The 22,166-nt window shown below is 40.2% G+C and overlaps 1 protein-coding gene across 3 annotated transcripts in view; it reads right to left on the minus strand.

The window, feature by feature from the left end:
- Positions 1-22,166, minus strand: part of DKK2 (dickkopf Wnt signaling pathway inhibitor 2) — a 76,239-nt gene that overhangs the window by 52,039 nt on the left and 2,034 nt on the right. Inside the window, exons 1-2 of one of the 3 annotated variants that reach the window (XM_075929703.1) lie at positions 16,961-17,068; positions 16,005-16,210 (exon numbers count right to left, since the gene is read on the minus strand). In XM_075929703.1, coding sequence (XP_075785818.1) covers positions 16,005-16,199 — 195 coding nt within the window. In that variant the 5' untranslated portion in view covers positions 16,200-16,210; positions 16,961-17,068. Of the gene's footprint in view, positions 1-16,004; positions 16,937-16,960; positions 17,069-22,166 lie in introns of those variants that run through there. The other 2 variants (XM_025182724.2, XM_006119304.4) reach the window with 2 other exon arrangements.

The following is a 22,166-nucleotide window of genomic DNA, read 5'->3' on the forward strand; positions in this document are numbered from 1 at the left end:
TACAATATTTTTCAGATCACATGCAATCTTTTGCCTGCACAGGGTGCTGGAAAGGGACTTATTTGAGTCAACATCAAAATGGACAAAGACCTCATTTAAAATACAAAGTAACTTTTATTAGGTTCCCTCAGTCCCTCATCTAGTGAACTTAACAGGAGTCTAGAAGGAAACCATCTTGAGTTCTATTCCTGACTCTGATACTGAATTGCCATTCTCTGTGACTCTTTTCTTCCATCTGAAAAATGGGGATAATGAAACAAATTCATCCCTGGTTTAAGTGAGTGTAATTTCCATGGAGTATTTGGGTAAAATTAAGCAGTGACTTAAACAATAGCGTAACCTTTGCATGGAGTACAAACTGGTTGCAAAACTGGTGAAACATAATTTGCATCAACATGCTAGTCAGTGACTGTGTGAAGGAAATATATGCTATTTGATAAACATTTTATCAAAAAATGTCATGTTTTATAGCTATAAACTGGCTGGTTTACCAAAAACAGGGGAAAGTGCTGACTATCCTTAGTGTTTATATATTAGTAAACTCTGTTAAATCGTAAGGCCTGATTTTGCAATCATTATCCAAGGAGAACTCTAAATGAGTTCAAGGAGAGTTGTATACATATAAGGACTGAAGGACCCATGCAAAGAACATGAAATCTTGTATGGGGCAAAAAGAGGCCGAATAGCTGCATCTCAGAGCAGGACTAGTTTGTTTATTATTTTTATTTTATGAAAGCTTGTTCATCTTCACCTGTGCTCAGAAATTATTAAGGGAATTTTTTTGAGACGAAGATCTTCACTAATGATAGTGAGCAGAACAGGAAGTTGCAGGGAGAGATTTTTAAAAGATTTCAGCCCCCCTTGCTGAATGACTTGAAAACTCCTCGTCACTTTTGCAGATTCAGACTAACACGGCTACCCCTCTGATACTTGAAAACCTGAGTGTTTCTGAAAATCTTGCCTCGGGTTGCCGAATACTTTCACAAAAAATCCTGAACATGTCAGGAAAAAAATTGGTTGAGCAAAAAAAATGGGGACCAAAGTTGCTGAGCAAAAAAAATAATTGTACATATCCAGTATTTTCTGGGTTTTTCTTACCAGACAGGGGCCACAAAGGCTTTTCAGGACAACAAACGCATTCTGAAGTCCATGAGATTTTTGTCTTTGATTTCAGTGGAAGTGAGGGAAGGCACCAACTAGACTGGATATCAACAATTTCATAACAGGAGACCAACTTCCTAGGCTTCAGTTCAGCAAAAATACTTGAGCACGTGCCTAACTCCAAGTATGTGAATATTGCCACTTCCATGGAACTATGTTCATGTTTAAAGTTAGGCCAATGCTTAACGTTGCCCTTGCTAAATTAGGGCCTTCATTACTCATTTCAGCCTTTGCGTTTGAGCCCCATTCACATTAGTATGTTGTAGAGTTGTGGCAAATAGTTTGCTAGATGTAAAAATGTTTTGGTTCACTGTGGTTATAATCTGCCATTTGCAGGGTCAGCTTTATTGTCTGAATTAACTATAAACCAAAAGGAATCATTAAGACTAAACCTTAAAGCACTATTACATGGGGTATGTGAGACAGACAGGAAAGATGAGGGAAACGACTGCCAAATATTTGTGGTGAAACATTGTGAGAATAAACTGGAATTAGTGAACATATCAGAAACACTTCAAGTATCAGAAATGTACTTAAATTGCCTGCCTCTTATGTCTATTGGGGCAGGGGAGAAATCACTAAGTAAAAGCAGAGTGATAAGGGCTGAGTTTTTTCACCTTAAAACAGATTCCTGTGAAGGCAATGGGCATACTTGCGTGAATAAGGCAAGTGGTACTGAGTTCCCCATATGTTCACTATGATAACACATAGTAATCAAGAGTAGTAGGAAACACTGTCATCAAGACAGCACAGACTATGTTATGCAATAAGATCTCATGAGCAACTACAAATGCATGTTTTATCTCTTCTGCTTTTTCTATGTATGCTAAGTATTTCAGCACCCACTCTCAGAATGGATCGCCTGAATAGAAACAGAATGGATCATGACTGAAATTCACCCCTAGGCAAAGGTGACAAATGGGCCTCCTGCAGGCTCTCTCTAAATCCCACATAAGACCTTAAAATAAGCTTCATGCTGTCACTATGTACAGGTATGAACTTCAAATAAACAGGTTTCATTCCAATTGTTTGGCCTATATGAAACTTTTCACAACTCTACTTTTCACAGCTCTACATTTCCTGTAAACATTTCCTCTTCTGCCCTCACACAGCCCCTCAAGCACACACACAAATATACTAAATATGGAAAGGTGACCAGAAAAGGCATACTACTCAGCGCAAGAGAGGAGATCAAAACCAGGATGTTGGCATCAGCCGATATTGTGCATACTAGTCTCACAGATTCCACTAAATCTGATTTAGACAGCCCTTCCTCAGCTACTGCTACTACTGTACTATATCCATGGTAATTGGAAGATACTTTTGAAGAAGAGCATGGCCCCAATGCTTCAGAAAGGTCAAAATTAAAACACTCATGTTTCAAATCCTTGTATATGTACCAGTGCTTCTGCAGAACTCTCTAGGTAGCAATTGTTTTAGATAGGGTGGACTAAGCTACATCTCTGCAGCCTAGTCCAGTTGTTGGGTTTTTTAAATCTGAGAATATTAGATTATTTCAGGGAAAGAAGATTAAGGGTTAATTTTTACGGCTGATGAAAACTTCATTACAAGAGTGGCAGATGAATGGTGTCTCATTCACCAGTTCTCTTTCATGGCATTGTCTGAAAGTTGTCCTGATGCATGTCAAATTATGTATATAACCCAAAAGGCTAAATTCTGACTTTTCTACAAGACAGCTAAAGAAGAAAGAAGTTGCTTCGATTCCCTTCAGTTCCCCATTGCCTGCACCTAGGAGGCAGATACAATTTAGCTGTTTTGCTGTTCCTGCATGAAATTCACCCTTGTGCAGAGTCAGGCCTGGATACAGCGGGGTGAAGGATGCAAACGGATGGTTCTTCATGGTCCACCATGGGACTGATTCTGGCTGGACTGGGAAAGGCAGAGTTGGTGCGCTGCCAGCCTCCCTGCCCTGTGCTCCGGCCAGCCAAAGGGAAGCACAGACGGCACGCTGCCAGCCTCCTTCCCATATGCTCTGGCTGACTGGGGGAAGCCTAGGGCTGATTCCCCCCTTCCTCCCTCAGGAGAGAGGCCGGGGGCAGGATTGGGGCACCCACCAGCCCCTCTGACAGCTCACACACACCTCCACATAAATTCCTGCATACAGTCCTGAGAGTGGACCAAGAGGTTAAGCAGACTATGCACCGTTCCAATCCTTTGTGCTGGCGCTCTGCCCATGGATGGATTTCACTCCTGCAGCACACCAGGGAACAAACTGAGCCGTTTCCAATCCTGTGAACTAAAAGGAGGTGTCTAGGTAGGGTGAGATTGTTCAACTCCCTCTGTGCATCAGATGCAAACAAGTGCTAAGAGACTGCATATACACCTGTTGTTCTACACTGCTTCTACTAGGGATGTAAATGGATAACCGGTGGTGCAGTGCAATGAGTCTGGCCTAGCCATGCCAGAGCAGCTCCTCTCCCACAGTGCAGAGCATGTTGCAATGCGGCCCCACCGGGGTTAACTTTCTAACTGGGTTTTTACCTACTTCTACAGACAATGTTTCCAAACATGCTGAGACTGCTGCCTTCTAACTGTAGCTAGCATCATGCAGGAGAGGGCACTTACTTCTCCTGGTTCTCTCCTCTCTCCATAGTGTAATTATGGCTTCTTAAACCATAAAGGAGGTCAAATGTCAGGGGTAAAATTGAATTTCACATTGACTTCAGTGGGGCATCCTTTCTGTGGAAGAATGTGCATCACTGGGTACCTGTCTGTATAGGGTGTACATTGGTTTCCTTTTTATATGATATATAAAAAGAAATAGCCTTTAGAAGAGTTAAGAGAACATTGCCGTACACTATTTATTTAAATGGAAAATGGAAATATGAGTAACTAACTGCTTCAGACAACAGCCTGAATGACTTAGTGGATACCCCAGTGTCCAATGGTATCCAAACTATTTTGACCTGTCTCTAGTACATGCCTGTTTAGAATAATAAAGGATTTTCTTAATGACAATCCCTGTTACACAGACAATCTGCAGCTCATTTGCTATTCCCTTTTTGCTTTATTTTTAATAGGCCCTTAAAACATATTTCCCCTTAAAATTACAACATCCTTTTCAGTGGTTTTTATTCGTGGGACTTTTGTGCTCATAAACAGTTTGAGCATTCCCTTCACACCTGCTATGCACATGTCTGCCTGAGTGAAAGACTCTCTTATCTATCCCTCCCTGATAGCTAATGAGAACAGTGTTTATACAAAAGCACTTATCACTCCCACTGTGATATCATAAGAGCATTATGTTTAAAGCAAACATGTTGCAAGTATAGATGATCCTGATCTGCAAAGCCTGGATACAGATAAAAACTCTCTCAGTGTTAATGTGCATTTTTCTAGTTTTGAATTATGGTGTGTAAACTCCTTATTTATCTGTATTCGGTAAAACAACTAACAATAGAAATTTCAGAAGATTTTCCACCTACAAAATACCTTTTCCATGAGTCTCTAGAAACACATTACAAATATTATTTTTGCCTTACAACATCTCTGCAAAATAAAAATTATTGTGTTCATTTCACAGAGGAGTAAACCGAGGCAAAGGAAGATTTCCTGATCTGTCTAAAGTCTCACAGCAAAAAAGAGCTAAGTGTGAAAAAGAACCCAGGAGTCTTACTTCCAGGTTCCTTCTCTTACCACCAGAAACTGAATGTTCCTTAGCATTCCATACATTTGTTTCTCCTATTTTTGAACTACAATCCAGTGATATAGAAAACTCTTCTATTGTTCTACACTGATTATATTGTCTTTTAATTTAGGATTGCATATTTTATTTTAAATGTCGAAACTAGTATGAAATAGCTTTAGGTATAGAAAATGTATGTTTCCTTCTTATACAGTTCTGCCAATTAAATTCTCACCTGCAACTCTTGTGCAGCAATTCGGGGGATTATTCCTGCCTCTGCTATTGACATGTGGAGTATCAAGACCAATTCTTTCAAACTTGGGTGCCTAATAATAGACACATATGTGAGTAAGACAATTAAATACAGTTGAGAGTTTTAAGAGCTGTATGTATCCACGGATTCATCTGAAACTGTAATAATGCTTTGTGCAACGTGGTACCTTTTATGCATTTGAGTAACTCTAATGTTTACAGTTTATATTGTCCCTGGCTCTAGCAATCACTCTTATCCCCCAGCTTTTTGTACAGTCTATGGAAGGACCCAGTCAATAACATGCCTTAGGGAAGCACGAGGTTGTTCCTTCGTTGTGACCCATACATGTAAATTGTGACAAAGGGTGTGTCTAGACTATAGGGTTTTGTCAACAAAAGTGGACTTTTGTTGACAAAACTATACCTGCGTCTACACTACTGCCGAGTTCTGTTGACATAACATCGACGGAACTTTGCAGTTTTGTTGACGGCAGTAAACCTCATTCTACAAGGAATAATGCCTTTTGTTGACAGAGTTCTGTCGATAGAAGGCGTTATTGCATCTACACTGTCCTTTGCATCTACACTCTCATGTCGACAAAGCGGTTTGCTTTGTTGACAGAACTGGATGTTGTCTAGATGCTCTTTGTCGACAAAGCTTCTGTCGACAAAAGCCTGTAGTCTAGATGTACCCAAAATTGGGAGGGAGTATAGCAGGGAGTAGTCATTTCTGCCATGGCTCTATTTACACACAGGGTGACAGAACTGGCTGAGATTACTGAGCAAGCAATCTGTACCAATCCGAGGTTTTGTGTAGTATTTTCTTGTGTTCTCCTGGGGCAACATGACACAGCCATGAATAGGGCAGAATCTAAATGCCCATCACCCCATGAAAGAAATTAAGTACAGCTGGGGAAACTGAGGGTCAACAAAAGTAAGGCTCACTCCCATCTGCACAACGGGAACAGTATGGGTTACTCCTCTCGCAAGGATTTTGTGAGGCTTAATTACCTCATGACTGCAAAGTGTTTTGGGAAGCTCAAAAGGAACAAAATTTCCATGTAAGTATTATATAGAGCAACATGATGAGAAGGCATAAAACATTTGTAGTGGATCCTGGAAAAAATGTTCTGAAAATGCTTCCAATTTAATGTAGTTTGGTATCCCACAAGCAAAAGATGTGTTTTTCATAGGCATCTTGCTCTTATACTTTTCCCTAGTGGGGATGGTTCAGCAGTGGGGAGCTGAATGATAAACATTCGTCCTTTGTTCAGTTTCCTCACTCTGGGATTGTTTGTGCCACCGTTACTCATGCAGAGTTGTATCTTACCTCTCAAGCAGCTCATTCACCCTGAAATAGATAAAAGCACTCAAGCGGTAAGATGCTGCACCAGCATGAGTATGAGTATTGGAATGCGGCCCTTGGAAAAGCCATGATAAAAGAACCCAAATCAAATGGAACCAAATAGATTAGCGTCAGGAGTATTTCCTCAGGTCCCTTCAAGCCCTGGTGTAAGTGCTTCAAAATATGTATTTTTAAGCAGAAAGCTTGATTTTCTGGTTAGACAACTAGTCCACCATCCAGCATTGCTTAGTACATTGTAACTCAGTTATCATACAAATATTTGTTTGGTCACTTATTTTAACAATGAGAACCACCTGAGACTAAAGTTCAGTTGCAATTTGTTGCAGCTGCTGTGGCAAGGACCCCCTTGGAAATGTAATTTCAAGAGGATTCTTCTAGTTAAAAAGCCATTTCCTTATGAAGGGGGTTCTGGAAGATAGCAATGGGGGGGGGGGGGGAGAGAGCAAGAACTGAAATTTACAAGCATTCCTGAAGAGCATTTTGAAAGCACCATATTAATTTAAGCAATTGCAGATACATTTTTACCAAGTTAAACAGTTTAACTCTTCCACTAAAACTTTTAGTATAAAGAGGATAAGTTTTGACAGAATTTTGGCCTCAGTGAACACATTATCCTTAACAAAATGCATATGATGTTGTGTACGCCACAAGGCTCTGCTCTGGAGATTGCTGAGAGAGAGAAGGGTAACCCACCTTTTTTCTGGCCCCTTCCAGAGACAGCAGGATCCACGGTTTCCATACAGCTACAAATTCCATGTGTTGCCCAGTCCTGGCTCTCTCACAAGAGCTGGCTAAGTTATTTCATGATGACTAATATTCTTTGAGTCATTCATAAACTAATCCTGATTTCTACTAATTCATTTGTTCCTCATCAGTAATCATTGAGTAGTCTGGATGAACAATTTCAGCTCCATTAGCTGATCACAAACTGCTTACTTCACTCTTTGTGCCACATGCTTGGTTACTTAAAGCATATGGTATCATTCCTGCTTCCTGACTGAGTGATAAACTGAAGACAAAGGCTGACAAAACTCCAATATGAGTGAAACAAGGTGAGTGAGATAATCTTTTTTATGGTATAATAGCTTTGTCTCTCTCACCAACAGAAGTTGGTCTAATAAAAAATACTAGCTCCCACCATGTTTGTTTAATATCCTGGGAAGCTTCCCTGTGGGTTACTTTGCAATGAACAATTTACTCTTCCCTCTCTAAGGGTGTGTCTAGACTACAGGGTTTTGTCGACAAAAGTTCACTTTTGTCGACAAAACTATACCTGCGTCTACACTACCGCTGAGTTCTGTCGACATAATGTTGACAGAACTCAGCAGTTTTGTTGACGCTGGTAAACCTCATTTTACGAGGCATAAAGCCTTTTGTCGACAGAGTTCTGTCAACAGAAGGTGTTAGTGCATCTAGGGTTGTGTCTAGACTACAGGGTTTTGTAGACCAAGCACCTTGCTTTGTCGACAGAACTGAATGTAATCTAGACGCTCTTTGTCGACAGAAGCTTTGTCGATAGTATCTGTCAACAAAACTTCTGTCGACAAAAGCCTGTAGTCTAGACGTACCCCAAATCACTTCAGTCTGCTCCTTTCTGTCCATGAGACAGGCATCCCCCTATCCAAAAGACAACTCTCGCCTCACTCTATGAGCTACTATCTTCCCTGTGAACTATGGATTGGACACTGCCTTTTCCATCCAATTCCTTCCAATGAAGGAAATGCTTATGAATGACCTTCCTAAACCTAGCCTCTTTGCCCCCACTAGAAAGGTGAAAGCAGAATCCTCTATCTGATCATTTATGCTTCCGTGAGGAGACCCAAGAGGAGAGTAAACTCACAGCTCTGTCCTTGGACCCACTCCCACTGAAGAAAACAGGATTGAGAGCAGATCCTTCCCACTCAATCCTACTCTCTCATGAACTGTAGTAGTGTGTATGGAGCTGAGTGAGGCTGGAACAGCAGAGTCACCAAGTCCGATTCTACCCACTATGAAGAGAGAAAGGAAGAGGATCTTGGCCCAACATTTGCTCCACGGAGCCTTCCCTCCACATGGAGAAGTGGGTGGGAAACAAACATTTCTAAAATCATAGCTTTCACCATTCTGTCAAGAGAAAATGTGAGAGCCTCCTCATTTCCCTATCTCAATAATGAAGAGCAGCTGAACAGAAACTGGCCTGTTCTCTCTAATCTTCAACCCTGAAAGTGGCAGATGAGATTTGTGCAGCCTGTCCTACCTCTACTGGGACAGAAGCCTATAAGACAGTTTCATTTAACCAGATTTGCAACCTCTTCGGAAGGAAAAATTGGGGGAATAAGTAGGTCTCCTAAACTCATCTTTGTGCCTCTGATGCAAAAGAAAGAACATTTTTTTCAAAAACCTAACTGTACATATTTTAAAAACTGAGCTCAATAATGAAACAGAACAAGAAAAGCACCCCAACATATTCTATTTGAATACAAATGAGATACAACTATGAGAGAATGTAGCCAGAAACCCATATCTGTGGCTCTAGAAGCATAAGGCAGATTCAGATGCTTTTGCAAATTGTAAGTTTTAGGAGCCTAAGTCTCATTTTCAGAAGTGACTTGGCACTTAGGAGCTTAAGCCTTAATGAATGTTATTTGAAAACAGGACTTTGGCTTCTAAGTACGGTAACTTAGGCACTTTTGAAAAGGTTTCCATTGTAGCTATCCAAACTGTACCCATCTAAATTAGCTTTGGTATATAATTTCAGACTACTTGTGTGTTGTGCTATGAATTGTTATATGATTTCCCTCACTCCCTTCTATGAATTATGTTTTATTTGCAATTCATGTTGTTTTAGGCGCTTTGAGAATTTCACTAACCCCTGCAGATAGTGGTGGTGGTGGGGGACCTTAAAGTCTAATACAATGCAATGAAACAAAAGGTGTCTGGAAACTACCCTGCTCAGAATTCATCAAAAGTAGTACCACTGAAAGGGTATTTTTTTTCTTTTTCCCCATAAAATTTGTGACTTCCAGGCCCATGTTCCTAATCAGACACAGCAAGCATCAAGGATAAGAATTAGGTATCAGAGATGGAAGCTGACCACTGCAGTGCATTGTTGGTATTCTTTATAATTCCATTTCCTATCTTAAACAAAATGTCAGAATTGCAGTTAAGCAGTCAACAATTCCTGCAGGCCATTGCCTCATTTAATACAAGCTTAATAAAGAGCCAGGGACAGAAGCCTATACTTTCATTCATTGGACTGTAGATAGGTCTACTTTTAAAAGGCATATACAGCCTGGTTCACACTTACATTATGTGGTAAGAATGAGGCAGAGTTCATGTGGAGTTGAGCTACACATCCTATCCTGAGCATCTGCGGAACAATCCACCTTTGTCATTGCTAAAATGTACTAAAAGTTGTACTATTTGCACTACATATGTGCAAAGTCCAAGATTCATAACTGTATATGAACATGATCATAGCAAAGCACAAGAATTTCCTATGGGACTGAAACAAGTGCTTAAGCAATTTGTTGACAAAGGACTTAAACAATGTTCTCTTTCTTTTCTCCTTTCCCCATCTTCACTCATAGAAAGTCCAAAACAGTTGTTATATGAGTAAGCGTTCTATTTTCACTAATGATTATAGATATGCTCATTTCAGAATCAAAGACCTCTGTGGCTATATGCCTAAAGGAGCTAATAAATCATAGATGAGTATGGGGCCAGCCACAAAAATCAGAATAAGTATTGTGAGAACCATAACTGTGAATAAAAAAAAACCAAAAACATGGTTTTGATTTGTACTCTGACCATTTTATATAGTTGTGTATGTCCATGTATGTCTTTCCCCAGATAGAATGTAGAGTCATGTATTTGGAACATGAATTTTTGTAGCTACTTCTAGAGTTGTGTGAACTTTTCAGTCTGAAGCTGAAAACCTGAAATACAATGGTTTTTCCAGTTTCATTTTGAAATTGAAAACTACCCTGTTTTCATGAAATTAAGGGAAAATGGATCTTCCTTTGTAGAAAGAGACAAAATTTCATTGAAAGCAGGTATCTTTTTGAAGATAATTAAGCCCATTTTTGATCAAGGATATATCTGCAATGAAGGCACACCACTATTATATGAATAATCATAATAAATAAATCAAACAAATTAAGATGTTTGTAACAAAAAATTAAAGGTGACACAAAGTGAGACAGAAAAAGGAAATAACTCCTGCCCTGTTCCCCAGCAGAGAAAGAAACAATTTCTATGCACACTTAACAAGACTGCTAACACTCAGCCGATAAATGTCCATATTTCAGACAGCAAAAGATGAGAGCAAAAAATAATTTCTTTGATTGTCTTTCTGGATGCTAGCAGCTCTAGTTACTTACAAAAGTTATTGTGGCTGATTCTAGTTTTGGGCACTGTAGTTAAATTATTCTTGATCCTGTGGATAAATAATTGGTACTATCTTGCTTGTTAGCAATTCAGGATACTGTGGTTATTTTGGTGTCTTTTTGTACCTATTATTGCTGTGTTTTCAGGATACTGTGGTCAATTACTGAGTCTCATGCTGTTTTTCTTGCCTGCTTTTAAGAAATCTCGTCTTAGCATTTTCTAGAATGTCTCAGTGTTCATGCTGGTGATTATGTGTAGTTGGGAAACACTAGTATGGAAATGAGCTGATGAATATTAGAGCTACGCAAAGCTCTGCCATTCTGATTCAGCTCACAATGCTTATTGTCATTCGGTTTTGTTATAAGTAGAATCAAAGATCCCAGCTCAGGCTTTAAGCCAGAGCTTTGGTTAAAAAAATGAATTCGTAAAGGTTTATTTGGTTTCAACCTGTGTTATCTTTTTCACTTTTGTCATTCCTCCCATATTTTCAAATCTTTCTCCCTCAACTTTTACCCACTCAGATTTTCACTTGCTCTTTCCTCTAATCTTTTAACCCCTCACTCTTTTTCTTGCTCAGTGCAAAGCTATTGCCCACTCCCTCAATAACTCAGGGCAAAGCTTATGCAGGATCTGAGATCCAATTCAGCTACTCAGTATCTGCTCTTTCAGCCAGCAGCAAGGGAGAAGGAAGGAGTAGGGACTGGGCTAGGATTAGGCAGAAGTGAGGGACTACTAGACATATGCATTAATAAAGAAAGTAATTGCAAGTAGTAGGTGGCTAGAGCACAGCAGAGGGAATGGAGTCAGAAGACAGAATGGACCTGTATCTAGAGTAGTAGGTGGTACTCAAGGTGGCTGGAAGACAGAGGATGGAGTTTTTAGGAAACAGAAGGGTATATGCAAAAAGGAGTGAAGTGAGGTGAAGACAACAGCATACGAATAGTCCCTCTGAAGTCTCTCCTTTCATCCAGGAATAGGAATTTTGCCCACAAAATTGATCCTTCCAGAACAGTGGGGGACAGCTTGCCCTGCCACTGGGTAAACTACACGATACACGGCTGGAAAATTTCAGTTGGCAGTTCTGCTAATCTGTCTTTTTTCATTAATTTTAAATGAGTGATTTTTTAAAAATATTATAAATCCATAATCAAGTTGCCAAAATTAACTATGGTAATTGTTCCTAGAATTCATGCATCTAAATCAAAATTAAAAGGAAAAGTGTGAGGAGGTGATGGCATGTCACTAGGACCTCTTAGAATAGCACATGCTTACACTATTCCTGCTTGCTTGATTCAGGAAAAGGGAGTTAATTTAGTTTCACAGAGCAGCAATTAACTTGGGGCCTGATTCTGCCACCTTTCTTTGTCGGTCAATTAATGTGACTCAGCAACACAGAATCTGGCCCTTACAGAGTAAATGGCAGAGCACCTGGCCCTATATGTCTATACATTTTTCCCTAGTGTAGATGCTTGTATATTTCACACTTTTGTGAAAGTGGATAAAGAACCATATAATGAGAAGGAGAGTAACAGGGATGAAGGACAGCCAGAATCCCAGTTTAGCTACTCTGATCTCTCACTGTTTGCTACTACAAAACCGCTAAATTATATCTGGGCTACTTTTAAAGTAAATAATAGAACTGAAAAAATGCTCACTGTACAGGCACAATTTTGATACAAGAATTATTCAAAATCACATTCCTCCTGAATGAATGTGTCTACCCTAAAATAAAAGGCTAGTGGCATGACTGTGGCTGGCCCAAGTCAGCTGACTTGGGGTCGCAAGGCTTGGCCTTGCAGGATAAAAAATGTTGTGGAGGCTTAGGCTGGAGCCAGGGCTTTGGGACTCTTCTTACTCATGCAGTGCCAGAGCCAGAGCTCCAACCAAAAGCCTGAACATTTACACGACTATTTTACAGCCCCATAGCCAGTTCAGCCACTGGTATTTAATTGCTCCATAAACAATCTATGAGGCCAGATTCTGCTTGCCTTACTCATACAAATAATCCCATTGGCTTCAATAGGAGCTATGCCTGAGAAAGAAGTGCAACATCATCCCTTTCTAAGTGAAAGCATTACGAAGCACCAATCACTAGAGAAAACATATCAATAGTCCAGAGAAATCATGGACTATTGACACATCCATTTCTTTATCTGTTGAAAAACTTTAGAGCTTAACCTTGATGTCTCAGATCATCACAGGTTGTAAATAAAGGTATGAAATACAGCATAGACATATTGGTCTAATCTAAAGAAAAAAAAGCCCTAATTGTTGGCGTTGATTCTGTTCTCCGGCATGGACCAAATTCTTTGCTGGCATAGTTCTGTTGACTCGAGTTGAACTCTGTCAGTTTATACGAGCAAAGGATTGAGCCTATACTTCGAAACTGTCTTAATACAAAAAAAATATTTTATTAGTTTTTTTGTACTTTATGCTCTAATTACTTAGCAAAGCCATTTTCAATTACTAAATAACATAGAAATCTCAAAACTTTAATACCAAGAAAATAAAAAGTACTACTATTTTTATCGCATTATCAATCTCGCTATGGAAAAAAACATTAGCGAGAGAAAATGTAGGAAGCTCTGCTCTTTTAACAAACATATCACGTTCCCACTACAATGTTCAAAAGTCTAAATAAACCAAGGAAAAAGTACTAATCTAATAAAGCTCTATTTAAAGAAAATTATTAAAATGTCAGGTGTTAATTGGTTTGTGATATACAATATCACTGTTTATATATTCAGCAGCTTACCAGCTCTGAAACCATAAATGTAAACAAAAATGAACTACATCACAAGATTTTATTTTTTTACTGAAGTGTTGTGTTAATTATCTTACCTCAAGAACAATAGAAAGAAATCAGGTATTATTGATTGTAAATCTTAGTTATTGTCATGGCTATATTTTCTCTCATTAATGAAGCTTCACCCCCACCAAGCCATGAGTCACAAATGGGGGTTAAGCTTCATTAATAAGAGAAAATATAACAAATACATTACTCTCTGAACTCGAGCCGATCCCATATTCCTCATTCAGGATAAACAGCCACTGATTCTAGTGGGAGTTTTTCCCTGAGTAAAGAGTAAAGAAATAGGGTCCCTTGGGCTAACTCATTTGCCTTTCTCAGCCATGTAATCCCATTGAAATGTTGACACTATTCACACGAGTGAACTGAGAGGATTTTGGCTGATACTAGTAAAAATTATAAGAAAACAGGACCTGTAAGCCAAGTGGCATCTTCATTCCCACTAAGGACTTTTATAATTATATATAGTTGTCTCAGTGGGCTTTGCCGTAGAGCTTCACTAATTTGTGCTAGTGGCTGGGACATTGTAAATTAGTGAATAATTCAAATTAATAAATAAGGCTGTAGTCCTGCAAATCTTAACATGAGCAGTTTCCTTTGACTTCACTCTGACCACATGAATAGTAATTATCGACATCATACTTAATGCTAAAGACATCTTCTCCTGAATAATGCTGGCCATATTAATACCAAATAGACAGATTCTGTCTTCCATACTCTTGTTGTGTAGTATATAACTCTGGGAACAGCAGTACAGAAATTAAGAGAACTGCTGAGAGAGCAAGATATTATGTTGTGTGAGTATGCATGGCAGAATCTAACTTTTGGTGATTAAACACTGCAAAGAAAGCAAGGAGAATGAATAATATTGTACAGTACTCCTTTGTCAATAGAAAGTTATAATAATTAAGTCACACTCCATTGTATCCTAGTAAATGTAAAAGTAGTAATATGAAACTCCACTGTAGCACCTGCTATTAAACTTTTGCTCAGAGGTAAGGAAAGGCCACCAAATTGCGTGTGAACTACAAAACAATTGTGGTATTTGAGAAGGGAAACTACAAAGGTTAAAAAAAATCAAGTAATTGAGCTTAAAATAAGACCCTAATCACACATTGCTAGTTCTGCATGCACTCATAACAAAATAGTTACATCTAATTATTAAGAAGCCGTGAAATAATTCAGTGAATTCAGTGAGTCTCTTGAATTTGCAGCTTCTTCCTTGCTTTAAAGAACATGTGTTCAGGACAGTGAACAGGACAGGGACCCTTCAGGCACTCAGTAAGTTTCCTTTTCAACGCTGAAAGTTGGCAGCTCCCTTGCCACAACACTGTCCATTGCTTATGAAAAGCAGCTGTATCTGGAAGTGCTACTAGTGCCTGATTGTATAAGTGTATAGATAGAGCTTGCATAGTTTTGCTTTGAAAAATATTGTTTTTATATAATTAATCATTATAATGCACCATTCATGTTGAGACCAAAAGACAATAGAGAGCTGATGACTTAAAATGCTAATTTACTGTTCAGGAAACATGAATGTAGATGTTTTTCAGTCAGATGTGTGTGTATCCAAAGCAGGAAAGGAAAAGGGAGAGGAAGCAGTTGTTCACAGCCAAATTGGGTTCCCATTCTACTTCTGTAAGTGAAATTCCTTTTTATTTCAGCTTAACTTTGCCTTCCCATCCTAAGGGCTGTCATTCTGTTCCCAGCCTAGCATGGCCCTGACCAAAGAAAACATCTGCAAGCATTGCGGGTGTCCCAGAGTGAGTCTCACCCTAATGCACATAACTATGCCCAAGGATTTTATTAAAATATTGGACGAGCAAGCCTTCTGACCCTCATTAATACATTTTCACGCAAGATGATTTCTCCAGTTCAAATCTCCTATTTGAGATTTTATGATGGGTTTCATTTTATTACTAACAACATCATTTTCACGTTGAGCTCTGATTTGACATCATCTGTCCAAACTTGGCTTATTTACTAAATTAATAACAAGCAACTACATCCTTTATTCATTATGATTAATGGTTTTATTTCCAGCTGTCTTTTTGAGCAATTCCAGCAGAGAAATGCTCAAGCCACTCATTTTTTAAGATTAGTGACCCGTTAGTTAATTTTTGATATCTTAAAGAAAAATAAAAGGTTTAAAATTTTATAATGTATCCCTCTTACATTTACTCCTCTAAAACAGTATGCTGTCTTTGACAGTCTTGGAAAAGTGAATTCACTTCATTTTGGAAGAAAAGCTCTATCAAGAAGAAAGGGACTAAAAATCTGACTTTAATAGATTAATGTTAAATGTTAGACCAACGTGAAGTAGGGAGAGGCAGAGAGAGAGATCACATAAAAACATCATTTACACATTAGTGAGAGAAGTGTGCATACAAATCGCTTCCTACCTCTCCTTGCCGATGATGATGTTTTGGAGGTTTTCCCATCTGCCTGAGAAGCTTGCCCTTCTTACTCGCGAGTGCCAGTCCCTGGTGGATGCCTGCAGATCTGTTGGTTGCCTGTGTTGGAGCCTCCCCCATCAGGGTGGATTTGATTGAGTTCACCTTGGAGCTGGAGCTGTCTAGCTGGGAGCTCTCCACCATCAGGATCACGGCTAGTAAGAGGAGACAGCAGGAGTACTTATTCCATATCAGCATCATCATCTCCCCCTCCCCACCAAAAGAGGGATTTAAAAAACAGCAGAGGGCTAAAAAGAAAAAAAAAACTCCCAAGGTTTGTTAACAAAACAACTCAATTGATTTCAATGCCACACGCTCAGGAAACGGCCGTCCTGGGAGAGACAGGAAAAAGAATTGCCTAAAAAAAAGTACAGTCTATAGGAAATGAGCAACAGTCAGATCAAGTTAAGTGACAGCTTTTTCCTCCAGATTCTTGAGAAGTTCAGGAATTGTTTTAGTGACTGGGAGCAATAAACTATGAGGCAATTGCACCCAGGAAAGCTTCCCACCAGTGGAGTCACCCCGCAGGTTTGCTCAAGCTTCAGACGAAGAGTCAGTTACTTATTTCCCCCCACTCCTCCTCTCTTGCTACACAAGTCAGCAGGGAGAAAACTCAAACCAGATCCAATCCAAGCAGCACCGTCAAGGGCTGGGATTAGTTTTGTTTCTCTCTCCCTCCTTTTTATTCCCCTCCCTTCTTCTTTTTCTTTCTTTTGCCTCAGCCTCTGTAGCCAGTGTTTGTGAAAGGACACGTTCTCCTCCGCTTCCTATAGACTAGCTGGTGCTGGGATTCAGGGCTCCAGGCATCTGGCAGACAAGCAGACAGGGTGAGTCCTTGGGACTGGAGACCTGGAGTCAAGATCACTCACACAGGCAGAAACAAACAGACATCTAGACAAACTCACTGAGTTCCTTAGCACAGATCTCTACACACAGAGTTCTCTGACAGTCTCTCACTTTACTCTAGTCTCCCACAGCCCCCTTTACTTTTTATAGCTTTCCACAATGGATTTCTCTTTCCTCCGCCCCCAGTTCAGAGTGACAAAGAATGAAACTGACTCTTCTCCAGCCTTTGCCCCTTGCACCCATCTTTCCAACAGTAGAACTTTCTTCCCATTTTGGCAAGGAGACAGAAGTTGTAGCCCCTGATTTTAGGAACATGGGAGGCTGTGTCTCTCTGTTTCTCCTGGAGTGACCAGCACACCTCCTGGACACATGTACATACACTGTGTTTCAGGGGATCAGCACAGTCAAGGACACATATCCCTTTTTCTGGACTATTGGGATGGCTAAAATTTTGGCACCAAGGGATGGCATTCAGAGAAATCAGGAATTTTAGTGAAGTCCATGATGAATTCATGCTGCTTCAGTGGCTCCCTCGTCAGGGTCTGGGCCCAGCTGCATAGGCACCGGAGACAGAGTGGGGGAACAAAGGATCATTCTGCCCTCCAAACCCCGCCACACACAAACACACTTTTGAAAACCTGCTGGGAGGAAATGAACTGCAGCGTGGCCCAGCCAGCCAGCCCCAAGGTCCTGCTCTCTAAGTTATGCGGTGTGCAACATTTCGGCCAGCTCCTGCTCAGCACTGTGCAGTTGAACTCAATTGCTGACTGCTGAAATGACAGCAGTTGCTCTTTTTGGCACCAGGGACTGGACAGATCTAAGGTACAGGATGGACCAGTCACTTGAGGTCCTAGTCTTACCAGCAAGGAGAATACGAGGCAGTGGAGAAGAGGGACAGGGCTCCATGAGGGTTCAAGCTGGTGGGAAAGACTCCCTTAAGGGCTCTGAAAGTGTCACTGGGTGAAATTTTTGTGACCCCCCCCCCATACTCCTGCTGTGAAATTTACTTTAAAAACCTGTTCTAAAATTGTAGTCTTAATTATCTGGAATGGGAATAAAAGTTGCATTCTGCCTGAAAATGATACATTGTTGTATATCCTGCCAATATGTGTACCAAGGTCCCCAAAATTCCACTAATTAAAAAAATGACCAATCATTAGTAGTGTGAAGAAAAATTCAGTAATATGATACATCTTGGTATTGTAGTTTTAAAAAAATCCACAGATCACAGATATAAATCTTTGTCCTGCCAATTTTTGTGCCCATGTCTCTAAATTCCTTTGTCCGAATAAAGAACACCTTCAACTATTATCAGTGCACCAAAAAATCCTGAATATGGCACATTTTTGGCACTGCAATGCCACAAGCTTTTGGATGTGAGATGCGGATCCTGGCAATTTTGGCACCCCAGTTCCCCAAATTCAACCATCTAAGAACACATCCAACAGCTGCTAGTCTGCTAAAAATGTGAAAGTATGGCACATCTGAGCATCACAGCACTGCAAGCAACCAGATCTAGGTGTCAGAGAGTGAACTGGGGACTTGAGTGCAAAAATCAACAGGACCTGTATAGATCTGGTTTTTACCTTTTTCCTATTAACTGCAAAGGACTCACTGCAAAAGACTCACCCTGAGTCATATCTTTACTGCTGCAAACCCTTGATTCCTTAGCGAGTGCATGTTGGTGTAGTAAGTAGCAGGAGGGGAGAGAACATAGGTTATTTACAAATTTAAGTATAAGCAGTAACTTTTTGGGAGGTGAGGAGTTCATGGGTTCTTTTCCTTCCACGGGGCTCCTCATCTGAAATAGAATCAATCATTTCCACTTATTATAGCCCTTTACATGGTTGGGGGGAGGAATAAATGAAACTTCATTTCCCTTCTCCCTGTTAAATCAGCAGTGTGTGAGAGGAAATCACTAAGGCATGCAAAGAGGAGGGAGGGTAAAGAGAGGAAAGCCCCTGAACCAGTATCCTTTATTCTTGCAATTCTCTGAGCTCTGTTGCCTGCCTGTGAAGCCAGGGCTAGATCCTTTTAAAGAAGATAAGGAGCGGTGTCTCCAGCAATGACTTCATGTGAAACAATTCCTTATAAAGTCTTAAAAGAACACAGAGGGTTGCTCCTGCCAGCATGTCCCAATTTTAGGCTTTGTGGTAATCTGGAAGGAGCTTCGGGTAATGGGGAAGTGAACCTATAAAAACTTCAACTCAAGCCTTTGATTTTTTTTTTTTTTTACTGAGTTTTACATGGAGGAATTTTTTTAATCTCTTTTCTCTTATCCAAAGAGGTAGTCAGCTTCCATACTCATTTTTAGTATGCATGGATTTTAAATTATTTTAATTTCTGAGAAACGCAGATTACATCCCGGATAGAGCCTGGATATTAAATACATAGGGGCTTAAAATAAATTGCGCTGCTTAATTTAGAGTCTGATTCCAGAATAAGAGGGGTCCTTGCTTTGTGGTGATTTTTGAATTTGCAGCTGTGTATAATCATGGAAGGCATTTCTACAGGAAAGTTCCAAGTGGAGAAGGAGGTAAGTGCTTTATAATTTCCCGAGGAAAGCGATGAGAATATTTTCCCCCCTTTTTGTTCGCACACTTTTTCCTCATGTGATCTGGTTCATCAGAAACCTAAAAGAGAAAGCCAGGGCAATCATCTATCAGGGCAAAAGCAAAAGGGTACTTCTCAAGGGACTCATTCATTTCACATATGGGCAAGCCTTTCTCTTATAACACTACTAGTCTGATTGGGAACTATGCAGCAATTATTTCATGTGTTGAAAAGAAACTTCTCTGTAATAAAAATTTTAAAGCCTTTGAAAGATGCTAAATTCACAGAAAGCTAGTGAGGTGAGATCTGAACAGACTGCACACAGAACAATTCCTACCGTCATAGCCAGGTAGAAAGAAACACCCTATCAGCTCTGACACCCCTGGGGGCGCTCTAATCCACTCAAACATAAATCAACCTGAGAGGAACAGGCTGACACAGTAGCTCACTGGTTCATCACGGCAGAAAGAGATACCCTGAATTTCTTTCCTGCAGTCAGAAGTGCTCTCAGGTTTGGTCAGAAGCTAATGTACTGCAGAGAACAACTACCATCCAAATTACACCTCTTTCCAGCAGTGGATTTCACAAAGCAGCCTTCCCTTAGCACTCCCTGAATTATGAGAAAGGAGCAGAAAGATAAAGTTTCACAAGATCTGCTTCCTATCTCAGTTATCACTCCCTGACAGTGTGCAAAATCAGTTTATAACTCTTCTTAGGTAAACAAACCTTCCCCTGCCTTGTACTTAAATTGATAGCATAACTTCTACCAGATTTCTGGATTATTGATCAGAAAATTATAGGTGATTATATTAGACAGCCATATGGATTGAAAATGTGATCCTTCATCAATAGTTTAATGATTTTTGTAAGCACTTTGAGGCAGAAACAGTGTCTCCTCTATGCTTTGTATAGCTAGAAAACACACTGAGCATTTAGTAAGGGTATGTCTACACTACCACCCTCGTTCGAACTAGGGTGGTAATGTAGTCAACCGGAGTTGCAAATGAAGCCCGGGATTTGAATTTCCCGGGCTTCATTTGCATCTTGCCGGGCACCACCATTTTTAAATGTCTGCTAGTTCGGACTCCGTGCCGCGCGGCTACACGCGGCACGAACTAGGTAGTTCGGACTAGGCTTCCTATTCCGAACTACCGTTACTCCTCATTTCACTACCTAGTTCGTGCTGCGTGTAGCCGTGCGGCACGGAGTCTGAACTAGCGGACATTTAAAAATGGCGGCGCCGGCAAGATGCAAATGAAGCCCGGGAAATTCAAATCCCGGGCTTCATTTGCTACTCTGGTTGACTACATTACCACCCTAGTTCGAACTAGGGTGGTAGTGTAGACATACCCTAAGAGACAGAACCTTCTCCCATTGAAATGCATGTGAATTTTCCTATTAAATTTAAGGGAGAATAGAATGAGGCTTTAAGTGAGTTAATTAATTGTGACTGTGGATGTGGTTCTGTTTCCTAACTGAGGATATGCCCAATGACTTCAATCAGATTTTTGTCTGAGCAAACGTTGCAAGATCAAACCTCCATATTAACACTGTCTACTGTATTTAAAAATACTTTCTGTAGGATCAACAGAAAATGAAGTAAGGATAGGCAATATCCCAAACTTGTTCCTTCTGGATTATAAAAGAATGGTAGTGAAAGAGATACAGAGAGAATCCATGAATATAAAAACTAGTGTAATGACCTGATCCAAGTATCCACAGCTCTCACTGAAACCAGTGGCAATTAATGGTGCTGAACATCACAGAAGAAGCATTGAGCAGGTAGCTGGATTGCACTCTAAATCTGATTATTTGTCTTTAAATAAAAACACATATCACGTATGTAATCTGAACATGAATGAACTGACAAGATTCCCATTAGCTTCTATGTTTCTAGTATAAACTCAAAGAAAAGAGAAAAATGTGGGGTTCCGAAGCTGGTACAATAGTTAGTCAAGTACATCCTATTACCATTCTCCTGAATTCAGCGGAGGAAGGAATCGGAAATAAATATGACCCAGAAAAAGCATTGTATAGACGATGGGGGGAAAAATCAACTGAGAATCCAGCAGTCCAAGAAGCTAGGACCAATTATTGTATGATATGTTTCTTACATGGGATTCCTTGGAGTGAAGATTGTCTTGCAGCATCTCACAGAATTTGGAAAGGTTTCTATTGTTTCACCTTGACAGGTGATTTTCAATATTAGGACTGAAGATGCAAGTTCTAAGTTTCACTCTAAGTGCATGTAGGCCAAGGGGCTGTACAATTGCTTAAAATGTGTCTTTTGCTCCCATTCCACCCACATCTCTTCCCAGAGCTCCTGTTCCGTTCTCTGCCCTGGCCCTTTCTCTCTCCTGTCTGCTCCTATCCAACCCCATCAGCTGTTTGCTTCACTCTCCATCTGCACCTATTTTCTGTCTCCAGTTCTTCTGCCTTTGTCCACCCCACACAATCTCTCTGCATTCACATGGTTATACGGTGAGATGGGGGGACTGCAATCTCCCTGCTCAATTCCAGAGCCTAGAGATCAGAGGAGCAATTGCAAGGAAAGATTTGTTCAGTCCCCACATGCACAGGACAGAGCATTCTCACTCACTCTCTCGGAATAGTGCATGAATAATCTAGTCAGCACCAAGAGCTATGAAAGGACGGGTGCGCTCAGTGTGAATGAAATCTTCAGATAATTTAGAAGACAGACTCTATGACAGT

This window comes from Pelodiscus sinensis, chromosome 5 (genome assembly GCF_049634645.1).
Source record: "Pelodiscus sinensis isolate JC-2024 chromosome 5, ASM4963464v1, whole genome shotgun sequence".
NCBI lineage: Eukaryota > Metazoa > Chordata > Testudines > Trionychidae > Pelodiscus > Pelodiscus sinensis.